The 24,572-nt window shown below is 54.2% G+C and overlaps 1 protein-coding gene across 1 annotated transcript in view; it reads left to right on the forward strand.

Moving 5' to 3' along the window:
* The window catches only part of OBSCN (obscurin, cytoskeletal calmodulin and titin-interacting RhoGEF), a 119,480-nt gene that overhangs the window by 46,801 nt on the left and 48,107 nt on the right, over positions 1-24,572 (forward strand). The window contains exons 23-50 of the mRNA XM_084760935.1: positions 296-580; positions 730-996; positions 1,129-1,398; positions 2,149-2,415; positions 2,763-3,029; positions 3,147-3,256; positions 3,342-3,495; positions 3,963-4,124; positions 4,209-4,313; positions 4,694-4,960; positions 5,213-5,482; positions 6,065-6,331; positions 6,425-6,691; positions 6,775-7,047; positions 8,024-8,296; positions 9,722-9,988; positions 10,175-10,441; positions 13,771-14,043; positions 14,529-14,798; positions 15,554-15,820; positions 15,917-16,180; positions 16,916-17,179; positions 20,645-20,908; positions 21,198-21,461; positions 21,974-22,237; positions 22,603-22,866; positions 23,232-23,495; positions 23,854-24,117. Coding sequence (XP_084617061.1) covers positions 296-580; positions 730-996; positions 1,129-1,398; positions 2,149-2,415; positions 2,763-3,029; positions 3,147-3,256; positions 3,342-3,495; positions 3,963-4,124; positions 4,209-4,313; positions 4,694-4,960; positions 5,213-5,482; positions 6,065-6,331; positions 6,425-6,691; positions 6,775-7,047; positions 8,024-8,296; positions 9,722-9,988; positions 10,175-10,441; positions 13,771-14,043; positions 14,529-14,798; positions 15,554-15,820; positions 15,917-16,180; positions 16,916-17,179; positions 20,645-20,908; positions 21,198-21,461; positions 21,974-22,237; positions 22,603-22,866; positions 23,232-23,495; positions 23,854-24,117 — 6,960 coding nt within the window. The remainder of the gene's footprint in view (positions 1-295; positions 581-729; positions 997-1,128; positions 1,399-2,148; positions 2,416-2,762; positions 3,030-3,146; positions 3,257-3,341; positions 3,496-3,962; positions 4,125-4,208; positions 4,314-4,693; positions 4,961-5,212; positions 5,483-6,064; positions 6,332-6,424; positions 6,692-6,774; positions 7,048-8,023; positions 8,297-9,721; positions 9,989-10,174; positions 10,442-13,770; positions 14,044-14,528; positions 14,799-15,553; positions 15,821-15,916; positions 16,181-16,915; positions 17,180-20,644; positions 20,909-21,197; positions 21,462-21,973; positions 22,238-22,602; positions 22,867-23,231; positions 23,496-23,853; positions 24,118-24,572) is intronic.

Genomic DNA, 24,572 nt, shown 5'->3' on the forward strand with positions numbered 1-24,572 from the left:
CAGTAGTGTTTCCTTCTCAGGCTGCCTCTATGGACTTCCAACCTCATCCCAGGCCAGGCCAGTCATGCTTTGGGGTGCTAGCCCCCTCTTCTTCCATACCATGCTGGCCTGTGGGCTGAAATTCCCCTGGTGGGTGGGCCTTCTGGGTTCTTGGTTGGGATGGTGCTGGTGATGATGGTTCTTAGGAGGCGTATGTCCTTGTTGGCTCAACAGAAGGGCAGCAGCTAGCACACACTGCTGTTGGAGAGTCCTATACGGTTGGCTCTTACTCTGATGTCTTCTTATTTCTCTGCAGAACCAGAGCCCGGGCCCCAAATTCCAGAGAGACCCAGCCGCAGGGAGCCTCTGGTGGTTAAGGAACATGAGAACATTGTCCTGACCGCCACACTGGCTGCACCCTCTGCGGCTGCTGTGGCCTGGCTCAAAGATGGCGTGGAGATTCGCCGCAGTAAGCGGCATGAGGCCACCAGTCTGGGTGACACGCATACCCTGACCGTGAGAGGCGCACAGGTGATGGACAGCGCCATCTACAGCTGCCGCGTGGGCAAGGAAGGACAGGACTTCCCGGTGCAGGTGGAAGGTAAGCCGAGGCTGGGGGCCAGGAGGCTGGGTCTCCTCCAGGATCCCCTGCCGAAAGACTGGCAGGCAGTGTCCCACAGGCCCAGAGTGGGGCTCGGGACACATGGGCATCTGTACAGGACACTGGCTGATACTTTCTTCTGCCCTCAGAGGTGGCCGCCAAGTTCTCCAAACCCCTGGAGCCTGTCGAAGGGGAACTGGGTGGTACCGTGAAGCTGGTTTGTGAGCTGAGCCCAGAGCAGGCTGAGGTTGTGTGGCGCTGTGGGAGCACACAGCTGCGGGAGGGCAAGCGCTTCCAGATGACATCAGAGGGGCCAAGGCGCACACTGACTGTGTCCGGCCTTCGAGAGGATGACGCAGAGGAGTATGTCTGTGAGAGCCGCGATGACCGTACCAGCGCACGGCTCACTGTCAAAGGTACCCGTGGGTGAGCTAAGGTGGCTTCCTGGGGGAGACATCCTTCCATGTGTGTGTCTGGCGGGGGTGGGGGGAGCGGGGTCCTCTGTGAAGCCTTTCCCATGGCCTCTTACATAGACTCTCCCTCTGCAGTTCCCAGAGTGGTCAAGTTTACATCTGGATTGAGCGCCGTGGTTGCAGAGGAGGGTCAAGAGGCCACCTTTCAGTGTGTTGTGTCCCCCAGCGATGCAGCAGTCATGTGGTACAAAGATGGCACCCAGCTGCAGCCCAGCGAGAAGTTTGTTATGGCACAGAGTGGGGCTACCCATAGCCTGACCATCTTGGGCCTGACCCTGGAAGATGCTGGCCATGTCACGGTGGAGGCTGAGGGTGCCTCATCTTCTGCCGCCCTCCGGATCAGAGGTAAGCTGGAGCCTGGCAGGACTTTCAGGATGTCCAGCGGCTCCTTGCAATAGGTGCCCTTCACTCCTCATGAGCTGATGAGGCAGCCCCGTATTGTTTACTTGTGTTGGGCTGGTCTGACTGATTTTGGTGGGACAGAGGTGATTTGCTGGGAGCACTACCTATCTTCTCCTTAAGTGTACTTGACAGGGGAGGGGGTGAGGTTGAGACAATCCAGAGAGACCGCTTTCTGGAGGAAGTGGTCTCTGGCTGAGTCTGCAATGGCAAAGCAGGAGCGAGGCTGGCAGCCAGTGCGCTTAATAGCAGGAGGTAGGGATATGCTTCCAGAACCAGGACTGTGTTTGAAGAAGTGGCAGGCATGGCTGGCTCCTGAGTGTGGGGGTGATGAAGGCCTGTGTGCCTCCCAGGGGAGGGGAGATGATGGGGCAGTTAGGCCCACACTGGAGCCTTTGTTATCCCCATATATCTTAACATGAGTCCTTGGACCTTGTTAAAGTGCAGACAATGGGGCAGTGGCTAAAGGGTTGTGAAATGGCTCTATCCAGATGCATGGGAGGATGCTGAGGAAGAAACAGCCTTAAATGCCTTCCCCTTATAAAATGCACCTATATAACGTCTGTGGTTGAGGCTCTACTTGAAATGGGACTGCTCGTGTGGTGGGGCTCTCTGGGCCTGGACTCAGGCTGGCCCAGGGGTGGAGCTTGGGCAAGCCAAAGTGGCCAGGATGACCTTTGCCCTTCTGTGTCTCAGAGGCGCCAGTCCTCTTCAAAAAGAAGCTAGAGCCACAGACAGTGGAGGAGAGGAGCTCTGTGACACTGGAGGTGGAGCTGACACGCCCCTGGCCTGAGGTGAAGTGGACGCGGAATGCTGCAGTCCTGTCGCCCAGCGAGAACGTGGAGATCCGTGCTGAGGGCGCTCGACACCGTCTGGTGCTGCGCAGCGTGGGCTTTACTGACCGCGGCTTCTTTGGCTGTGAGACACCAGATGACAAGACTCAAGCCAAGCTCAATGTAGAAAGTAAGCCTGGGCTTGGGACTTAAGAGGGTGGGACTTAAGAGTGGGAGGTGTGGCCTCCTGGAGTGGGAGGTGTGGCCTCCCAGAGTGGGAGGTGTGGCCTCCCAGAGTGGGAGGTGTGGTCTTGTGCAGGCTGTGAGGAGGGGCGGGGCTTCCTTTCGGGGAGGCAGGCAGAACTCTGGTTCTGGCAAGAAGTGGATCCGAGGAGGGAAGAGATGGAGGAAGATGTGAAGGGTCAGGCTCTGGGGGGTCATCTGGGGTTGAGTCGAGCTGGGTGAAGGTGATGGTGACTGGAGGCTATTGCCTGGACCCCTCCTCGCTTCACCAGCTCACTAGTGTCCCTCTGACAGTGCGGCAGGTCCGGCTGGTTCGAGGTTTGCAGGAGGTGGAGGCTAAGGAGCAGGGCACGGCCTCCATGGATGTGGAGTTGTCCCACGCTGATGTGGAGGGCAGCTGGACTCGAGACGGCCTGCGACTTCAGCCTGGACCCACATGCCACCTGGCTGTGCAAGGCCCCATCCACATCCTAACACTCTCGGCGCTGCGGCCACAGGACAGCGGGTTGGTGGCCTTCAGGGCTGAGGGCGTGCACACGTCTGCACGGCTCATAGTCACTGGTGAGTAAGTGAGGACCAGGAGGAAAGTGGAAACCCCCCTGTGTGACTATTATCAGTCCCACTGTATAAGGACGTACCTCCTGACTGGGTGACTTCCTTCCCGACCTCCTGTCTCAGAGTTGCCTGTGAGCTTCACCCGACTACTACAGGATGTGGTGGCTACTCAGAAAGAGAAGGTGACCCTGGAGTGTGAGTTGTCGCGGCCGGTGGATGTGCGCTGGCTGAAGGTAGCTCTCCTCTCTGTTTTTCCCTGAGGGTATCCCACAGGTGAACCCCTTTTCCAGTGCCTGACCAGTCCTCTCTGCCCTACAGGATGGCGTGGAGCTGCGGCCAGGCAAAGCCGTAAGCATAGCGGCCCAGGGAACCTGCAGGAGTCTTGTTATTTACCGCTGTGAGACCGGGGACCAGGGTGTCTATGTGTGTGACGCCCTCGATGCTCAGACCTCTGCGTCTCTGAAGGTGCAAGGTGAGTTCTGGGCCAGGGTAGGCGGGGAAAACTGGCAGGTGTGAGTGAGTGGGTGAGTGCTTCCTTATGCCTCTGCTTCCTCAAGTCTGGCGGCAAGCCTGCCTGCCGTTGTGCCGGAAGTACTCTATGCTTCTGGACAGGCCAGCTGTCTTCGTCAGTGTTCTCGTGCTGTGAAGAGACACCATGGCCACAGCAACTCTTATAGAGGAAAGCGTTCACTGGGGCTGGCTTACAGTTTGGAGGCGCAGTACATTGTTATCGTGGCAGACAGGCTGACCTGGTGGTACCGGTGAAATAGAGCGAGACAGAGGGATGGGGAGGGGGGATTTGGCTTGGTATGAGCAAGTGACACACTTCCTCTAACAAGGCCAAACCTCCTAACGCCACTCCCTAAGCACTCCAATGTATAAGCCTATAGAGGCCGCTCTTACTTAGACCACCCTATGGCCCCCTTTCCCCTCCCCCAGGCCGCAGTGTTCAGATTACGAAGCCGCTGGAGGATGTGGAGGTGATGGAGAAGGAAGGTGCCACATTCTCCTGTGAGGTGTCCCACGACGAGGTTCCGGGCCTGTGGTTCCGCGGATCCAGTAAGCTCCGGCCCAGTGACAACGTGCGCATCCGGCAGGAAGGTGAGAGGGGCAGGAGGGTGTGTGTATGGGAATCCCAGGCTGCTCTCCTCTCTGTCAGCACTACCGAGTGTCCTTTGTTTCCAGGAAGAACATACACTCTCATCTTCCGGAGGGTCCTGGCAGAAGATGCGGGGGAGATCAAGTTTGTAGCTGAGAACGCAGAATCGAGAGCCCACCTCCGAGTGAAAGGTGAGGAGAAGGACTGGACATGGTGAGCCGAGCCTTACAGACAGCTGGCCTGCCACAGGCCTGGGGTGCCTTGGGACCCCCACCCTCCCAACCCCCAGACAGAGCAGCAATGACTCATGAAGAAGGCAGTGGGTGTGGTCTCCTCAGGGTGGCAGGGAGAGGAGGTGTGAGGACTTCAAGCTCTACTTTGCTGGCGGTCAGTTGTATCCAGAGCATTCTAGATTAGGCCTGGGTAGAACACTTGACTTAGCCAACTGCTGGCCCAGGTGGAAGGCATGGGGCTGTTGGTTTGAGTAGAGGTCAGTCTCTTGGCTCCTAGGAGCTTGCCAGGGCAAAGCTTCCGGGTCACCATCCTGATGCCCACCTGACCGTGTCCACAGAACTGCCCGTGACCCTCCTGCGCCCACTGCGGGACAAGATTGCCATGGAAAAACATCGTGGTGTGCTCGAGTGCCAGGTGTCCCGGGCCAGTGCCCAGGTGCGGTGGTTCAAGGGCAGAGTCGAGCTGCAGTCTGGGCCCAAGTATGAGGTGGTCAGCGACGGCCTTTACCGCAAGTTGGTCATCAATGACGTGCACCCTGAGGATGAGGATACCTACACCTGTGACGCCGGTGACGTTAAGACCAGTGCCCAATTCTTTGTGGAAGGTATGGAAGAAAGGGGTGGACAGTCCTCCTGGGTTTGGGGTGGGGTAAGGTTTTGTGGTTTCTGTGGCTTGCTTTGGCGATTTTGGAGGCTGCCCCCCCCTCTGAAAGGGGTCTGAATGGGGGGGACACCCCAGCAGCTGGGGAAAGCCGATAGTTACGTGGTGGGGAGAGATAAGGAATAAGCAGTAGGTAGGAGGGGGAGTCTGCTCCCTCTTGTGGGGTTCCACTGGGTGACCCGCCCCTCATCCACAGAGCAATCTATCACTATTGTGCGGGGCCTGAAGGACATGACAGTTATGGAGCCTGCCCCTGCCTGGTTTGAATGTGAAACCTCCATCCCTTCCGTGAGGCCGCCCAAGTGGCTCCTTGGGAAGACTGTGCTACAGGCAGGGGCAAACGTGGGGCTGGAGCAAGACGGTACTGTGCACCGGCTGACGCTACACAAGACCTGCTCGACCATGACCGGGGCTGTGCACTTCACCATCGGCAAGTCCCGCTCCACTGCCCAGCTTGTTGTTTCAGGTTAGCATACGGTGTGGGGCAAAGCTGAGGGGTGGACACAGCTCCGGGATGTGGGTGGCCATAGTTTAGGGCCATGGGTGGACATGGCTTGGGGGTGTGGTTTGCTAAGCCTCAGGGGCTTGCACATTGGAAGTGGACAGGGCGTGCCACAGCAGAACCTAGGAAATGTGCCCAGGCATAGGTGAGGTGGCCTGTGCCAAAGCAACCATGCTTGGGCTCAAGGCTGCTGATGGACAGTGTTCAGTGGCTTGACAGAGTGTGTGGCAGAACATGGGCACAGGGTGGCACATGGGTGGGCTTAGTGAGGGTGGGCATGGGGGGCAAGACTGTAGACAGAGACCTGACAAGTAGGATGTGGGCACTCAAGCACGGCAGGGTTATGGGGCAGGGCAGCATGAGGCAGCGTATGCCGGCTGGGACAGAGGTGTGTGCTAACTGTGAGGAGTATGTGGAACACACCCCCAAAAGAGAAGGACAGGCACATTGTAGGGGCTGTGGATGCAAGTGGCTTAGAGCCTAGGATAGGCAGCATGGTCTGGTCTCTTGTGGTACCCAGCCCGGCTTTTGCGTTGTTCTCTCTAGACATCCCTGTGGTGCTGACGCGGCCACTGGAGCCCAAAGCAGGGCGCGAGCTACAGTCTGTAGTCCTGTCCTGTGACTTCAGGCCGGCCCCCAAGGCTGTGCAGTGGTACAAGGAGGACACCCCCCTGGCCCCATCAGAAAAGTTCAAGATGGTGCTGGAAGGCCAAATGGCAGAGCTACGCATACTCCGCCTCACCCCGGCTGATGCTGGGGTCTACCGGTGCCAGGCGGGTAGTGCCCAGAGCAGTGCCGAGGTTACTGTGGAAGGTAGAGAGCTGGGAAGGAGGGTGGTAGTGGAGCCCACTCCAGGGCCTGGAGAGCTAATAGTACATTACTGAGGTACTGTTGTGTACCTCACAGCTCGAGAGGTGACGGTGACTCAGCCACTGCAGGATGCTGAAGCCATGGAGGAAGGCCGGGTCTGCTTCTCATGTGAGCTGTCCCATAAGGACGAGGACATCGAATGGTCACTCAATGGGGTACCCCTGTACAATGACAGCTTCCACGAGATCAGTCACGAGGGCTGTCTCCACACACTGGTGCTGAAGAGTGTCCGTCAAGCTGACACAGGCACTGTGTGTGCCACCTCCCCCAAGGTGTCAGTTTCTGCCCGGCTGGTGGTCAGAGGTAAGAACCTCTGTGGAGTCAGTGGGGTACCCTCCCCTTGGGTGGGCACAGGCTCCCCTTAACGGCCCATGCCATCCCTCCAGCAAAGCCGGTGGTGTTCCTGAAAGCACTGGATGACGTGTCTGCAGAAGAGCGTGGCACGCTGACCCTGCAATGCGAGGTCTCAGATCCTAAGGCACGTGTAGTGTGGCGCAAAGATGGTGTGGAACTGGGTCCCAGTGACAAGTATGACTTCCTACACATGGGAACGGCGGGCACTCGGGGCCTTACGGTACACGACCTGAGCCAAGAGGATGCTGGACTGTACACCTGCCACGTGGGCAGTGAGGAGACCCAGTCCAGGGTCAGCGTGCATGGTGAGTGGCCAGGGCTTTTGTACAGGATAGTTTTAGGTCTTCTTCCAGCCAGAGGCTCCAGGCTGCTCTTCAATACTGAAAGACTGTTCTGTATATCCAGAATGCGCTAGAGAAGTTGTCTGTAGAACGAAGGGCTCAACGATCTCAAAGCCCTTTGAGGTCCACGAGCAGGCCGATGGGCCAAGGGACAATTGTCGACAGGGCTTCACAGTGTGGGGCTGGTGTGGGTCTGTTTAGAGCCATGATGCACACTCTGTACCATGAGATGGGGTTGAGAGGAAATCAGCCAGGCACGCGTGGGGCAATAAGAGGTGTGACCAGGAGACAGCCTGAAGAGGGATCCCAGGCTAAGGGCAGATGTCCTATCCTGCAGGTGGACAGGACTGCAGGCTCTCTATGCTTGCATTCTTTACAGAGCCTCAGAAAGTCCCTAGGTTCATAGCTGCTGCCCCACTCAGGACTGGTAGGTCCCTTTGAGCACACCTCTCTCAGCTTGGGCAGCCACCCACTGTCCTGGGTCAGGTGTGGCATCCTGGCTTGGAGAAGATAGGTCGGCAGCCTGTTCATTTGTGAATACTCTGTGAAGGCTCTGTCTCAGCCTTATGAGAAGGGAGTATAGTGAGCTTTTCATAGGACCAGACTCGCTCTCTCTGGAAGGGGTTGATTTTGGGGCTCCTGACACCCCCCCTTCTGGTGTTATAAGATGGTTAGAGATGTGTAGGATCCTTCTTCTCCCAACCTCCTTGACTGCATAGCTGTTGATCATGCGAACACCAGACCATGCCCAGCTTCAAGCTAGGATTTTGGTGCCAATTTGATGATGGCATGCATTGTCATCAGGTGTGGAGCTAGGGACAGTGGGAAACTTGGCCCTGCAGCATGACCTGACCCTTCCCACTGCCTGGTGTGGGGACACTACTGTTCCCTCAGTTGGCATCTGTGGGCTTACCAGTGACCTGTGTCTTATGTCCCACAGATCTGCACGTGGGTATCACCAAGAGGTTAAAGACAGTGGAGGTGCTGGAAGGAGAGAGCTGTAGCTTTGAGTGTGTCCTGTCCCACGAGAGTGCCAGTGACCCGGTAGTGTGGACGGTCGGTGGGAAGACAGTGGGGAGTTCTGGCCACTTCCAGGCCATTCGGCAGGGCCGCAAATACACGCTGACGGTCAAGGATGCTGCGCTCAGTGATGCAGGAGAAGTGGTCTTCTCGGTGCTGGGCCTCACATCCAAGGCTTCACTCATCGTCAGAGGTGGGTACTATGGCTAGGGCTAGGGGTGACACTGGGGGCTTGGGTACAGTTGAGCTGGGGTGCATCTAGGGACTGTTGTCCCATCATGGTGGAGGCCCAAACTGTATGTCGGGAGTGTTGGAAGGAGAGTTTGGGTTTTAAAAATATATATTTTATTAATTTATTCATCTTACATCTCAATTGTTATCCCATCCTTTGTATCCTCCCATTCCTCCCTCCCTCCCTCCTGATTCCCCCCCACTCCCCTCCCCTATGATTGTGACTGAGGGGGACACCTCGTCCCCCTGTATATGCTCATAGGGTATTAAGTCTTCTTGGTAGCCTGCTATCCTTCCTCTGAGTGCCACCAGGCCTCCCCATGCAGGGGATGTGGTCAGTTATGGGGCACCAGAGTTTGTGTGAAAGTCAGTCCCTGCTCTCCACTCAACTGTGGAGAATGTCCTGTCCATTGGATAGATCTGGGTAGGGATTGAGTTTTGGTTTTTGAAGGGAGTGATATTTATTCCTACCTGAGCATCTTCGAATTTCTAGAGCAAGTGCAGAATTCCAGTCTCTCATCCATGGGCTGACTGGTCTCCGTGCACACAGCATACTCAGCCAGTCTGACACTTAAGCAGAGGCCAGGGTGAGTGAGAAACAGCATCGCACACATGCTGCTCATGGGTGCATCTGCATGGGGACCAGCCAAGCTGTGGCCATACACTGGTATGAGCCCTGAATGAGGTGCCCTCACAGCCCGTGCTCCCTAGGTCTCACCATGACAGGGACGGCTTCCTTCCAGCACTTCAGAGTCCCAACCTTCTAGGCTTCTATGGTCCTAAGAGTCCAGAGTTATAGGTTCTGTGGTTTCGATCTCCAGAGAGTGCCTGCTCCCAAATGCCTGTCTCTGCCTTTATCCCAGCTACGGCTGAGGCCATTTCTTTCTTCTTCTTCTTCTTCTCCTTCTTCTTCTTCTCCTTCTCCTCCTCCTTCTTCTTTTTTAATTTTTAGTTTTTTTCCCCTCACATACAATATATCTATCTCAACCACAGCCTCCCCTCCTTCCGCTCCTCCCAGTCCTTCCCCCACCTTCTCTCTCCCACAGACCCACTGTTCGTCCATTTCCCTTCAGAAAAAATACAGCGTAACAAGATATAATAAGACTAGGCGCAAACCCTAAAAGGGTCCCAAGAGTAGGCTAAAGAGTCAGAGACGTCCCATTCCCACTCTTAGGAGTCTCTTACACACACACACAAAACAACCCAAGTTAGACAACCACAACACATATGCAGAGGACCTAGCACAGACTCATGCAGGCTCCATGACTGTCACCTCCAGTGCTGAGCCAATTCTAAGTGGGTTGTTGCAATGGGTGTACGGCTAAGAGCCAAGGCTGGTCCTGTGGCCAAAGGTGTGCCTCCTGGGAGCCATCTCTGCTTGTTTCAGAGAGGCCAGTGGACATCACAAAGCCCTTGGAGGACCAGCGCACTACTCTTGGGGAGGATGTGAGGCTAAGCTGTGAGCTGTCCAGGGCAGGCACTTCTGTGCGCTGGCTGAAAGATGGGAAGGCCATCCGAAAGAGTCAGAAGTACCACCTGCTCAGCGAAGGCACACGGGCTGTGTTGGTTGTCCGCAAGGCCTCGCTCAAGGATTCCGGAGAGTACACCTGTGAGACAGAAGCTTCCAAAAGCACGGCCAGGCTCCATGTGGAAGGTAAGCATGCCGCACACTGCCCTGCCACAGGCTGGCCTGCAGCATGGCCTGGGGCCACCCCCAAGGTCTCAGTCGGAGGGTCCCACTCAGGTCAGCCTGTGTGTTCAGGTTAGGGTGTGGGGACAGAGTCTGCCTGGTGATAGGAACTTTACAACCCCATCCATGCCTGTCTCATCCCTTACCCAGAAAAGGCAAACCGGTTCACGGAGGAGCTGGCTGACCTGCAGGTGGAAGAGAAGGGTACAGCTGTGTTCACATGCAAGACAGAGCACCCAGCATCTGCCGTGACCTGGCGCAAAGGCCTCCTGGAGCTGCGGGCCTCAGGGAAGCATGTCCCTAGCCAGGAGGGCTTGACCCTGAGGCTCACCATCAATGCCCTGGAAAGGACAGACAGTGACACTTACAGCTGTGACATTGGCCAAGCCCGGACCCAGGCCCGGCTCCTTGTCCACGGTGAGGCAGCCCTCACTTGCATGTGGCTTTTGGCTCCTCAATGGGTGCGTTGGTCGGCTGTATCTGAAGTAGATTCTGGAAGCTCAGAAGTGGTTAGTCACCAGGACTCTGCTTGCTCTGGCCCAGGTCAGCCTCAGTTTCCCCATCTGTAAGGGTAGAGTGGACCACCTGGGCCTCTCAGGCTCTCCTAGCGTGACCTTCTGTGAGGGAGCCAAAGGCCTGCCTTCATTTACACAGTGGGTGCTTGCTGTGTGTTCTCACGGCATCCAGGCCCATGTGGAGTTCCAGGGCACATACTCTATGTGTGCTTGCACACACAGTGTGTCCGTTATTGCAGAAGGGACAGCTCACCCATGCTTGTTGGCAACTAAGGAGCCTCGTGTGTTTCCCAGTGGAGAACTGACTGTCTGTGTGACCAATATTGACAGTGTCAGTTGGAAAGGCTGGAGACAGTGTAAAGAACAGTCACCTCACTGAGAATGTGTGGCATCAAAATGGAAATCCAGTGTGCACCCCAGAGCAAGGAGGCACACAGGAAGATGGGCACGAGCTACATGGGCACAGAGCTCAGGGTTCCTGCAGACATGGGGCAGGAGCTGGTGTCTGTGGTTGGTAGAGGTGTCCATGCTGGGCAGCAGGTGTCTGTCTAGGGCCTCCCAGCTGAGTTGCTGCAGAGCTCAGGAAAGTCAAAGGCAAACTCTGGTGTAATCTGTGCCTATGGACAAGGCCCACGAAGCATGGGGTGCATGTGGTACGAGAGGGGATTTCTTCAGTGTTTGTGTATGCCAGGCAGGGTTCATCATGTCTGACGAGAGAGATCTCAGCAGAATTTATAGTCCAGTTTTGTTTTTTGTTTTGCTTTGTTTTTCTTTTTTCTCTCTCCATTTGTTCTTGCGTGTGAAGCCCCATTCCCCTCAACTACGCAGGGTGACAGCTTTTGTCCTCTGGTTGGTAGAGAAGGGAAGTGGCAGCCAGCCTGGGTGGCAGGGATATGTCTTGGAATCAGAACAGAGATGACCCCGGCCCTCCTGTCCACAGCAGCCTTCACCTAGCTCTGCAGTCCTGGGTTGGAGTCTAGCATGGGGTTTACTGGAAACCCCTCCTGAGGCCTGTCTTCAGGGAATAGCATTCCGACGATTAGAAATAAGAGAGTTTACCTTCATGTTTGTGGGTTCTACATCTTCAGATCTAGTCCCCCCCCCCCCCCCACTTATTGGAATCACGTGGAAAAAGGAGTTGTATGCCTGGAGAGATGTCCCAGTTGGTAAGGCATTTGCTGGGCAGGCTCATGGATTCTTAGAAGTTTGAATCTTCTAACTGGAAATGCAGGTGGTTGGGACCCACCCCTAATTCCTGCTTAGGAAGGTGGAGCCGGTTAGATATCAGAGCGATCCGTCTATCAAGACTGGCTGTGTAAGTGAGCTCTGGGCCTGACTGGGAGACCCACACTCATTGAATTCAGCGGAAGAGCTATGAGGCAGATCCCCGACGTCAACCTCGAGCCTCCACATGCGTGTGCACACGCATACATATGTGCCTACACAATGCAAACATAGAGGCACACCCATGCACATTGCACACACAAGTGGAAAACAAAGAAACTATGGCTGTGTTGAACACAGGCTTTTTCCCTTGTCATCCCTCCCTCTACAATACAGTGTAATACTACACTGAGTACCTCCATTGTGCCCACTCTGTTGGCCATTAGAAACTAGTTATTTAAAGCATACCAGCAAAGCTGGGTATTGTGGTGCATGCCTTTAATCCCAGCACTAGGGAGGCAGAGGCAATTGGATCGCTGTGAGTTTGAGGCCAGCCTAGTCCAGGACAGCCAGAACTACACAGAGAAACCCTGTCTTGAAAACAAAAACAAAACAAAACAAAAACAAAAACAAAAAAGCATACCAGCGGATGTATGCAGAGTGCAAATACTTCATCATTTTTAATATGGGACTTGAGTGCCCTTGGATTTTGATATCTATGGGGTTCCAGAACAACTCTCCATCAAGGCTATGGGAGGTAGAAGTAGAAGGAACAGAAAAGCTCATGATCATAGCAAGTTCAGGGCTAGCCTGGAATACACAAACCTTGTCTCAAAAAAGAAAATCAGTAAGTGTAGACCTTAAGTGTAAACCAGGCAGATGCCTACTGGCCTGTAGGTCGAGTACAGCCATTCTTTGTGTGACAGCCTGCTGATCAGAGCCCTCTCTGTCTGCACCACCCAGTTTAGGGTCTTTTGAGTGGAGCCCTACCTTCAAGGTATTTGTAGGTGTGATTGCATGTGTGTAGGATCTGTGTCTATCTACCATGCTTAATTTGACAGCAACAAATATGTTAGAAATGAACATACTGGGTCACATGTGTGTATATCTGGATGTGAGTATGTTCATGTGAGTGTAGGTACCTGAGGAGGCCTTGTATCCTCTGGAGCGAGAGTTACAGGTGGTTGTGAGCCATCTGATGTAGGTGATGGGAACTAAACTTGGGCCTTCTGGAAGAGCAGAGCATGCTTTTAGCCACCAACCCACCCCTCTAACCCTCAATTTAAATTTTAATGTAGGTGTAGTTCTCTGTATTTGTTTCAATCTATTCGGTTAATAGTAATATTGGTATCTGTCTGTCATGCAGTGTGATTATTATATGTTGGCAGCATGTAGTGATCCCATCAGGGTATGGGCCATTTGCATGCTTAAACAGTCGTCATTTCTGTACATGGTGAGGCTTTAAGCTTTTCCCTGAGGTCTTTGAAATGCAAGTGCGCTAAGCCAGGCATAGGGATGCAGATACCCCAGTTCCTTCACATTTGTGGCTGCTGGAAGCCCCACCTCACAGAACCAGAGAGGAGACTGGAAGGGGCCAGATGGAGTGGGAATAGGAAGGCTAGAGTAGGCGAGTCTCTGCAGCACAGTATGGTAACGGTCGCCTCTTTGCACCCACCTGCCACCTCTCAATGGGAGGTAGGCTGCAGTGTGAATTGGACTGTACTGTGGGCATCACTGATGTAAGCGGTTTTGGGAGCAGGCGGCCTATCTGTTAGCAAGCCCAGCACAGTATGAAGGCAGGAGAAAGTACATGAGCAGCAAGCTGTGGGCCCTCCCTCCGCCAGCTTGGCAAAAGGACGTCACAGGGGGGTATAGGCTTGGGGTTCAGAGGCTGACTACAAAGGACAGCATGACTCTGATTTGCTTTCAAGTTTCATTGACAAGGAGTAAAGTAGACTACTTGATTATGGCGCTGCCCCGGGGTCTTGGGTGAAACCATTTCTCTTGACAGCTAGCTGAGCCTGACCCTAGGCTGCAGGAGCCCTGACTTGTCTGTTTGCCTAACAGGCCAGAAAGTGCGCATTATCGAGGACCTAGAGGATGCTGCCGTCCAGGAGGGCTCCTCTGCCAAGTTCTGCTGCCGTATCTGCCCTGCTGACTATGGCCCTGTGCACTGGTTCCTGGATAAGACCCCCTTGCACAGCAATGAGTTAAACGAGATCACCGTCCAGCCTGGGGGCTACCACGTGCTCACCCTGCAGCAGCTGGCTCTCAAGGACTCAGGCACTGTTTACTTCGAGGCGGGTGACCAGCGGACCTCAGCTGCCCTGCGGGTGACTGGTGGGTTTTGTGTCTGAGGGCCATCCATGATGGGGACACTACATGGCCTAGAGGAGCCTTGAAGAGGGGGCAGATGACAGCTCCTTCCTGAGCTCTGCCTGGTGCACAGTGTGGCCCTGGGGCTCACGGAGAGGCAAGATTAGCTGTCAATGGCAGGGGCCAGGGGCGGGGTGGTGGTGGTGTCTCTCATCCGAGGGTGGTAGCCAATGGCATTGGGGGGCGGGTCTCCTATCTCAAGGAGTTGGTTTAGAAGACTGAGTTGGGTTCTTTTAGGGTTAATTTCTGAATTCAGAATTTGTGGGTGATGTTATTGTGTCCAGAATGGAAACTATACAGAGCCTGCCTTGTGCCCTCAGCATTTCTGTCTGGTTCCACCCTGAGGGCAACCGGCAGATGCTGATTAAGATATTGCCTGGCCCATTGTGTTAGTCCTCTCATAGAGGTACCACAGTACCAAGTCCCTTTGGCCTTTCTCTATCCTCCAGAGAAGCCGAGCATCTTCTCTCAGCCACTCACGGATGTCACAGTCACAGAAGGCGAGGACCTGACTCTCGCCTGTGAAACCACTACTCTGGATAATAGCTCTTTGCGCTGGACCAAAGATGGAAAGACACTGAGGCCGTCTGCACGATGCCAGCTGAGCTATGAAGGCTGCCGGGCCCAGCTCGTCATCACTGGCACCACCGTACAAGATGGTGGGCGGTACAAATGTGAGGTTGGCGGAACCTCCAGCAGCTCCATTGTCAGGGTCCATGGTGAGTGCTAGGTGGCCATATTTTTGGCTAAGAATAAAAAACATGTCCACGTGGCGCAGGAGGCAAGGGGTCCCCAGAGGGCCTCTATCACCCCTGTAGTCTTCCATTCTTTCTTGGTCTCCTGACCTTTGCTTGCGCCCCATTCCTGACTTGGCTTTGGTGGACCCCTCTGGAGTCCCTCTTCCTGCCTGTGGGTTGTCTGTCTGGACTACCCTGAGCCAGCAGCACAGACTGGCAGCTTGTGCAATAGCAGTCTACTGTCCACCTATGGAATGGAAGCAAGAGGTCAAGGTATTGACCTTGACTGGCCTCTAGGAGTCTGTCTTCGTGGCTTTCAGATGCCACCCTCTCAGTGACTGAGGATGCTTATTACTCTCTGCTGGTGCCCTAGTTAAGGATAGCAGTGCAATGGAATAAGAGATCACTCCAAAAACTGCATTCTATGTTATCTCTTTAAAGTCCACAATGCCAAACAGTCGCATCCTGAGATCCTGAGTTAGGGCTTTGACATCTGAATTGGGGGTGGGGCGGGGCACAATCTCGACTACGATGCTTTCTCTTTATGTGCATCTGGTTCACCTTTCCACTTATACGCCTTCAGACCCATCTTTCCCAGAGGTCTTTGGGTCGTTGCCACTGGCGTTCGATATTTGAAATTGCCTTGTGCCCTGTGGCTGCTTCCCCTTCTGGACCCCAAGTGGGATCCCCCCCCGCCCGCCCCTCAAGAGGCTGATCCTCGTTCTGCCTGTTCAAAGCTCTGCCAGTGCGGTTCAGGGAGTCCCTGAAAGATGTGGAGGTGCCAGAGGGCAGGGCTGCCACACTACGCTGCGTGCTGTCATCCGTGGCTGCGCCTGTGGAGTGGCGTCGTGGAGATGACATCCTCAAATCCAGCAGCAAGTATAGCCTGCGCCAAGAGGGTGCTGTGCTGGAACTGGTCGTCCGAGACCTGCAGCCTCAGGATAGTGGACAATACTCATGCTCCTTTGGGGACCAGACAACTTCAGCCACACTCACAGTGAAAGGTAAGTGTGCCAGTCCATACTGTGCTCAGGGCCCAATGGGAACCTCAGCCCAGTGCTGGATAATAATGACGTCTTTTGCATCTGTCCCTGCTGTAGCCTCGACCGCCCAGTTCATAGGAAAACTGAGAAACAAGGAGGCGCCGGAAGGGACCACGGCCACACTTCGGTGTGAGCTGACCAAAGAGGCCCCCGTGGAATGGAGGAAGGGAACAGAGACACTGAGAAGTGGGGACAGATACAGCCTGAAGCAGGATGGAGCTGTTTGTGAGCTGCAGATCTGTAACCTGGTTGCGGCAGATGCGGGGGAGTACCTGTGTGTCTGCGGGCAGGAGAGGACGTCAGCCACGCTGACCGTCAAGGGTAAAGACCATGCACAGCCAAGCGGATCCGGGTTTCACCGGGAGCTGACCTGGTGCTATCTGTCCGTGTCCTTCAGTGCTTTCCCCCTGTCGAAGTTATTTTCATAAAACTGTGTTTAACACACAAATAATTGAGGCTCATATTTGTTTAAAAATAAGCACTACGATACAATCTTGAGCAGTTTAAGTCTAGTCTTAACTCTCTCTGTTATTTTTGTCTTATCCCCAGCTGACATCCCAGAGATAACTTGCACTTTGTAGCTTTCCTTGGCTCCAGCTTCTTCCTCCTGATCTTTCTTTACTTCCTCCTCTAACTCCTCTTCCCCTGGCTGGCAGGAAGTCCAGCCCAGTTCTCTCCCCTGCTCAGTGACTGGCTGTAGGCTGCCTTATTGGCGTACCGGGGGACTATAGCGGAGCAGCATTTACACAAAATTGAGTCAGAAATCAGAGTTTAAACTGCACACAATAACCTTATGCCTCCCCCTCCCCCAATGTCTATGCGCCTTCTATTCGTTCTAATGTGCATCCCCTTACTTCTCGGGCCATTATATGTTTGAATCTGGGAGCGCCAGCATCTGCAGTGGACGTTCCACTTGAGCTCTGGTGGGTTCTTTCCTGTTGCTCTGCTGTATTCTGTCTTGTTCCCCTGTCCTGTCCCATGTCATGTTCTGTCCCACCACCGGGGATACATCTGTGGCAGATCTGAGGCTCCACTCTCTCTGTCTTACCCTCCCAGCTCTGCCTGCTCACTTCGTCGGAAGGCTCAGAAGCAAGGAGGCCACGGAAGGGGACACGGCCACACTGCGGTGTGAGCTGAGCAAGGCTGCCCCCGTGGAGTGGAGGAAAGGAGCAGAGACCCTGAGAGATGGGGGCAGATACAGCCTGAGGCAGGATGGGGCTGTGTGTGAGCTGCAGATCCGAGGCCTGGCTGTAGCAGATGCTGGGGAGTATCTGTGCATGTGCGGGCAGGAGAAGACCTCGGCCACACTGACCATCCGGGGTAAAGACCACGTGTGTTCCTGTGTGCGGGTGCCCCTGTCCTGTGCACAGGTAGCTCTGTGTCTGAGTGTCTCCCACCCGCCTTTCCTGATTTTCTATGTCTCATCCTTATTCTGTTAGCTGATATTTCTCATACTTGTTGTATGGGACCCACTTTAGATGCCAGAAAACAATGGAGAATTGGGTGTTTCCTAACCCCAGAGTACCTTGGTTGGGATGAGCAGTGTGTGTGTGTGTGTGTGTGTGTGTGTGTGTGTGTGTGCATGTGTGAAACAAACAGTTGCAAAGATGTAATTATAGGTCCTGGAGGCATGCCAGGAAAAGGGGGAGGCAAGAAATGGAGGAACGGCACACACAGTAGGGATACTGGAAGGTCAGCTTTGGCCCGTGCCTGACTGGGAAGGTGAAGGTTCACCGTGTGAGTGTCAGGCAAGGTCTTGGGCCCACTCCTTAGGAGTTGGATGAAGGTGGGGCCCCACCTCATGGGAGTGGAGGGTGGCCTTGTCCTGTGGTGGGAAGGAAAGATGAAGACAAGTCTGTGGGTGTGAGCTTGATGCTGCCCTTCCTGGGCACTTCTTGGTCAGTTCTAGATCTTCCTACTGGAGAAGGGCTTGCCCATCCCACCTCACGCCACCCTATGTGTCCTGTGTTGTACATGTAGTGCCTGTGGCCCCCTTTTGTCCATGGCTACAGAGCTTAATGGTCATTGTGCCTGTGTATCCCTCCTAGTGGTGAGCAGTACTTCACAGATGGTTAGAGGCTTGGGGAGGGTACTACAGGGAGTAAGGTCACACTATGGAGTGTAAACAGAGCAAGGTGCCTCCCTGGAGTGTGAACAGAGCAAGGTGCCTCCCTGGAGTGTGAACAGAGCAAGGAGCCTCCCTGGAGTGTGAACAGAGCAAGGTGTCTCCCTGGAGTGTGAGCAGAGCAAGGAGCCTCCCTGGAGTGTGAACAGAGCAAGGTGCCTCCCTGGAGTGTGAACAGAGCAAGGTGCCTCCCTGGAGTGTGAACAGAGCAAGGAGCCTCCCTGGAGTGTGAACAGAGCAAGGTGCCTCCCTGGAGTGTGAACAGAGCAAGGAGGCTCCCTGGAGTGTGAACAGAGCAAGGAGGCTCCCTGGAGTGTGAACAGAGCAAGGTGCCTCCCTGGAGTGTGAACAGAGCAAGGTGCCTCCCTGGAGTGTGAACAGAGCAAGGTGCCTCCCTGGAGTGTGAACAGAGCAAGGAGCCTCCCTGGAGTGTGAACAGAGCAAGGAGGCTCCCTGGAGTGTGAACAGAGCAAGGAGCCTCCCTGGAGTGTGAACAGAGCAAGGTGCCTCCCTGGAGTGTGAACAGAGCAAGGTGCCTCCCTGGAGTGTGAACAGAGCAAGGTGCCTCCCTGGAGTGTGAACAGAGCAAGGTGCCTCCCTGGAGTGTGAACAGAGCAAGGAGCCTCCCTGGAGTGTGAACAGAGCAAGGTGTCTCCCTGGAGTGTGAACAGAGCAAGGTGCCACCCTGGAGTGTGAACAGAGCAAGATGCCTCCCTGGAGTGTGAACAGAGCAAGGAGCCTCCCTGGAGTGTGAACAGAGCAAGGTGCCTCCCTGGAGTGTGAACAGAGCAAGACACCTCCCTGCAGAGAAGAGAAAGGCTTTTGCACAAGAGACAGAGGAACCCACACATTAAGGCAGAGATGATACAAAGAGCCCTGTAGCCTAGCTGTGATGGCTCCTGGGAGTCCTTATGTGTGCACCTTTCCAGAGTGCTTGCTAGACTATGCTCCTAAGTCACAGTTGTGTCCAGGGAACCAGAACATCTGCCTTGGTGTGACTGGTGACCTGGTGATAAGTCAACTCTCTGTCAGGAGTCCTCGGAGAGCCTGAGCATCTCTCTGCAGAGAAGCAGACAGAACACAGACACGATTGGATGTCTCAGAGAGTGGAGATGCAATGTATCTCCTACAAGTGCAAGGAAGCCCTTGGCATGGTGGACTCTGCTCTCACGTGAAGAGCTGACTACTGAGGGCACTGAAGAGGAAGTATGATTAGGGCTGGCCATCTCTTTGTCCAGGCTGTAGCAGGTGGCTCCTATCATCTGTACAATACTGGAGATGCTTGAAAGAAAACCAGTTGCCATGCGTGGATCAGTGTCAAAACGCAGAGGCCTGGTGCCGTCATGCATGCAGACATTCCGAGAGTTGGCAGAAGGGTGCGCCTGAAGCCTGCCCCGTGGCTCTACAGTTAGAAAGATGTCATAGGAAAGCATGCTCCCTATTTTCAACCCCAGGACATGCTGTTGATGGCTGAGGTGTGGAGCGTGCTGACAACCATCTGCCTTCAGAACTGGGTTTGTCCCAACAAGTGCTGGGTATGATGAATTCCTTGCCTGGGCCTCTCTAGAGAGCACTGCATTTTCAAAAGCTACCTCTGACTGTAAAGTCCCACGGATACTATGCGCCACTGTCTGTCCTTAAAGGCCTCCAGGCACATAGAACTGGGCAATCGACAGGTCTCAGTCTTGGCTTGGTAGTCAGAGGAAGTCTCCAGCTTTGGCAAACAAAAGCCAGTTTGTCCCTCCTCTCCTCTATGACCGCTTCCCACACAGCCAAGGACAGGTGGGTCAGTCTTCCATTTGTTCGACCATGGATCGCTCCCTCTGCTCTCACACACCGGACAGCTTGCCTGCACTGTGAAGATGGGGCCAGAGCCCTGTGGCCACCTACTCCAGGCTGATGGTTCCAAGAAGAGGCTTGTGACTTCTTCTCATCCAGCCATGCTGTTCTCTCTCCCCAGTCTGTCCTGAGAAGTGGGGTTTGCGCTGAATTTATGGGGGAGGGGCTCAGATACCCTGTTTGCTCTCCCAGAACAATCAAAATGACAAGAGAAGAGCCACTGAAGGAATTCACAACCATGCCATAGTGCGACCTAGAAGCCAGGGCAAGCCATTGGGCCCAGAGTATTGAGTATTGAGTATTGAGTATTGAGTAAGGGACTAGGTGGGCACAGAAGACCTGGGACCAGGGACACGTCCATTGTAAATGTTTCTGCTATCCAGGCCCTGGGCTCACCCTCTTGATCTCCTTATCTTGAGGCCCTCTGTCTTTCCTGCTTCATCAGGGTCAGGCTGACCAGTCTGTATGCTGCCCACTCTGTGCTGTTTCCTACTTGTGTCTGCATGTTTATTCCTTACAATCTCCAAAGTGTGTTTTCCTGTTGAGCATCATGTTCTGTCTCCCGCATTCTCCACGATCTGGATGATCTTTGTGTTGTCCTCAGCCTCACAAGCCGAACTCGTGTGCAGCCAGAGGCCTGTGGAAGGCATAGAATAGGTTGAGGCCATGAGCTGCAGAGTCTAGACAGAGGAAAGCCGTACCCTCCACTGTCCTACCCGTGCAGCCGGGGCCTTCCTGTCTTCCCCGTACCCTCCACACCCAGAATCTTCCTTGTTCTCAGAATGTGAGATTGTGTTCGTGTCTTTCTGACCTCTGCCCAGCCCTTCCAGCTAAGTTCACAGAAGCTCTGAAGACTGAAGAAGCCACAGAAGGAGCCACGGCTACCCTGAGCTGTGAACTGAGCAAGGTGGCTCCTGTGACATGGAAGAAAGGAACGAAGACCTTGCGAGATGGAGACAAATACGGCCTGAGGCAGGACGGAGCTGTGTGTGCGCTGCGGATCCATGGCCTGACCATGGCTGATGCTGGGGAGTACTCGTGTGTGTGTGGGCAGGAGATGACCTCAGCCACGTTGACTGTCAGGGGTAAATGGATGGCTTGTTTTCATGCTGTTTCTATCATTTCCTTCTGCCTCTGTACGTGGCACAACCCCTGCGGTGGCCCGTGGCCACCTGTCCTCTCACTGGCGTCCTTTGAGTATTTTTCATTTGCTTAAGCAGATCCCCTGCTTTTGTCCCTCCGTAGCTACTTGCTTCCTTCCCTATCTGCATATGAGTCCAGCCAGCCACACGGTGGCTTCTTGAGCCACAGTGCTGCTCTTTGTGGGGTCCACGTTTGTGCAGAGACCTTCAGTGCTTGTTTGACCCTTCCCAGGCCTGCCTGCCAAATTTATAGAAGACTTGAGAAACCAAGAAGCCACAGAAGGGGCCACGGCAATATTAAGATGTGAGATGAGCAAGCCTGCCCCTGTGGAGTGGAGGAAGGGGTCCCAGACCCTGAAAGATGGGGGCAGATACACCCTGAGGCAGGATGGGGCCATGTGTGAACTGCAGATCTGTGGCCTGGCCGTCAAGGATGCTGGGGAGTACTCATGTGTGTGCGGGCAGGAGAGGACCGCAGCCACACTAAATATCAGTGGTAAAGATATGTGGCCAATTGGGTCTGTGTCTTGTTGTCTCTGGACATGCTGTTTATCTTGCGCATCCCATAGTCTGTCCCTTTGTATGTCACCTTCCATGACTGGACAGAGTGCCAACATTTGGTGGAGGGGAGCTGTATGAGATAGGAGGCCTGTGCCACCATGAGTTAAGTACTTTTCTTTGGTCCTTAAGTTTTCAGGGGTTCCATGTCCTTTTGTCATCCAGGTGGAGTCATGCCTGCTAAAGTTCTACAGAAAATGTGGCCCCCTTATGGCTTTGGCCCCCCCTCTGATTATCATGCCAGATCTATGGAAAGGACCATGGTCCTGATATTAAGAGGATACACCAAAGAACATAAAATTCATGGCCTCTTCTCAGTATAGCAGTACATGGCCCACCCTCAGTGGAGTTTGTGTCATCTCTGTGCCATTCGTGTCTTGTATCCATCACTCCCTGTCCCCTTCATGTGCTCTGAACATAACAATTCCCATGCCTTTCTGACCTCCTTAGCCTTGCCCACCACGTTCACAGAGGGTCTGAGGAATGAAGAGGCCACAGAAGGGGCCACGGCCGTTCTGAGGTGCCAGCTGAGCAAGGCTACCCCAGTGGAGTGGAGGAAGGGAGCAAAGACCCTCAAAGGTGGAGACAGATACATCCTGAGGCAGGATGGGGCCATGTGTGAGCTGAAGATTCACGGTCTGACCATGGATGATGCCGGGGAGTACTCATGCATGTGTGGGCAGGAGAGGACCTCAGCCACACTGACTGTCAAGGGTAAAGATCACGTGTGGCCACCTGAACCCGAGGCTTGGTGTCTCCATGTTATCTCCATGCTATGTCTGTTCTCCATATGTGCAAAAGTGCTTGTAGTGACCCTGTGGTCATCTGCTCTGTAAATGGAGTCATTGTCTGGGTATCTCTGCCTTCCCTTTTCTGTGTCTAGGGAATATTCTCCCGTTCATGTCCACCCTACCACCCTGTCCACACCCTGCCGTGTTCTTGCATCGTTTCCGTCTGTTCTCTGGTTCGATCTTCCTGTCAAATCCTTCATCAGAATGTACGTCTCCGTGTGTATTCCATGTTCTGTGAAATATGTCCTTCAGAGTCCCACGTTCTCAGTGGCTGCTTGGCCCTTTCAGCCCTGCCCCCCAGATTCATAGAAGACCTGAGAAGCCAAGAAGCCACAGAAGGCACCACGGTCACTCTGAGGTGCCAGATGAGCAAGGCTGGCCCAGTGGAGTGGAGGAAGGGTTCTGAGAGCCTGAGAGATGGGGACAGATACGTCCTGAGGCGGGATGGGGCCGTGTGTGAGCTGCAGATCCGTGGCCTGGCCGTGGAAGATGCCGGGGAGTACTCATGCGTGTGTGGGCAGGAGAGGACCTCGGCCACACTGACTGTCAAGGGTAAAGATCACGTGTGGCCACCTGAACCCGAGGCTTGGTGTCTCCGTGTTATCTCCATGCTATGTCTGTTCTCCATATGTGCAAAAGTGCTTGTAGTGACCCTGTGGTCATCTGCTCTGTAAATGGAGTCATCGTCTGGGTATCTCTGCCTTCCCTTTCCTGTGTCTAGGGAATATTCTCACGTTCATGTCCACCCTACCACCCTCTCCACACCCCGCCGTGTTCTTGCATCCTTTCCGTCTGTTCTCTGGTTCGCTCTTCCTGTCAAATCCTTCATCAGAATGCACGTCTTCATGTGTATTCCATATTCTGTGAAATATGTCCTTCAGAGTCCCACGTTCTCAGTGGCTGCTTGGCCCTTTCAGCCCTGCCCCCCAGATTCATAGAAGACCTGAGAAGCCAAGAAGCCACAGAAGGCACCACGGTCACTCTGAGGTGCCAGATGAGCAAGGCTGGCCCTGTGGAGTGGAGGAAGGGTTCTGAGAGCCTGAGAGATGGGGACAGATACGTCCTGAGGCGGGATGGGGCCGTGTGTGAGCTGCAGATCCGTGGCCTGGCTGTGGAAGATGCTGGGGAGTACTCATGCGTGTGTGGGCAGGAGAGGACCTCGGCCACACTGACTGTCAAGGGTAAAGATCACATGTGGCCACCTGAACCTGTCCGAGGCTTGGTGTCTCCATGTTGTCTCCTCCACACTTCTGTCTCCACATGTGGTTTCCTATAGTGACCCTGTGGTCATCTGGTCTGCAGCCACAGTCATCTGGGCATCTCCATCTCTGCTTCCTTGTGCCCAGGAGATGTTCTTGTGTTCACGCCCACACCACCACCCTCTCTGTCTCCCACGAGTTCACCTTCTTCACCATCTGCACCTTCCTCCACATGTTTATATTGTGTTGCTTTGATAGTGTGCCACTCTTTGTGAGTTGTGTGTCTTGTGTGCAGTGTTCGCCAGTGTCATGTTCTCAGTGCCTACTCGGTCCTCCTCAGCCCTGCCCCCCAGATTCATAGAAGACCTGAGAAGCCAAGAAGCCACAGAAGGCACCACAGTCACTCTGAGGTGCCAGATGAGCAAGGCTGGCCCAGTGGAGTGGAGGAAGGGTTCTGAGAGCCTGAGAGATGGGGACAGATACATCCTGAGGCAGGATGGGGCCGTGTGTGAGCTGCAGATCCGTGGCCTGGCCGTGGAAGATGCCGGGGAGTACTCATGCGTGTGTGGGCAGGAGAGGACCTCGGCAACGCTGAGCGTAGATGGTAATGTCTCCATGTAGCCACATGATTGATCTGCTGTCACCTATCTTTCCCATGTCTATTTCTTGACAGCCGTGCATAGCAGTGTGTGGCCCTGGCTGGAGGTAGCCAGGCACACTGCTAAACTCAGCAAGAACACTTAACTGCTCCTTTGAGACAATGCCAGGCTCTGAAAGGCTCCTGTCTTAGTCTGATCATAATTCCGGAGGCTAGAGTTATGCCAATTACTGCCCTTGTGGTATTGGCAGTTTCTTGTTTTCATTGAGGATGGCTGGCATCTCCAAATCTTCACATGGCTATTCCTTATGTCTGTGTCCAAATATTTTTTTAAAAATATGTATACTAGCTATTTTGGATTTGAGCCTTGCCTGACTTAATTATTTACTTAAGTACTCTTCTTGGAATAGAGGACTTGCTGAGGTATTGGGAAAGCTGGAACTTCTATGTAGGAGTTGGGG

This window comes from Acomys minous (genome assembly GCF_964271855.1).
Source record: "Acomys minous genome assembly, chromosome: 16".
In the NCBI taxonomy this organism is placed as follows: Eukaryota; Metazoa; Chordata; class Mammalia; order Rodentia; family Muridae; genus Acomys; species Acomys minous.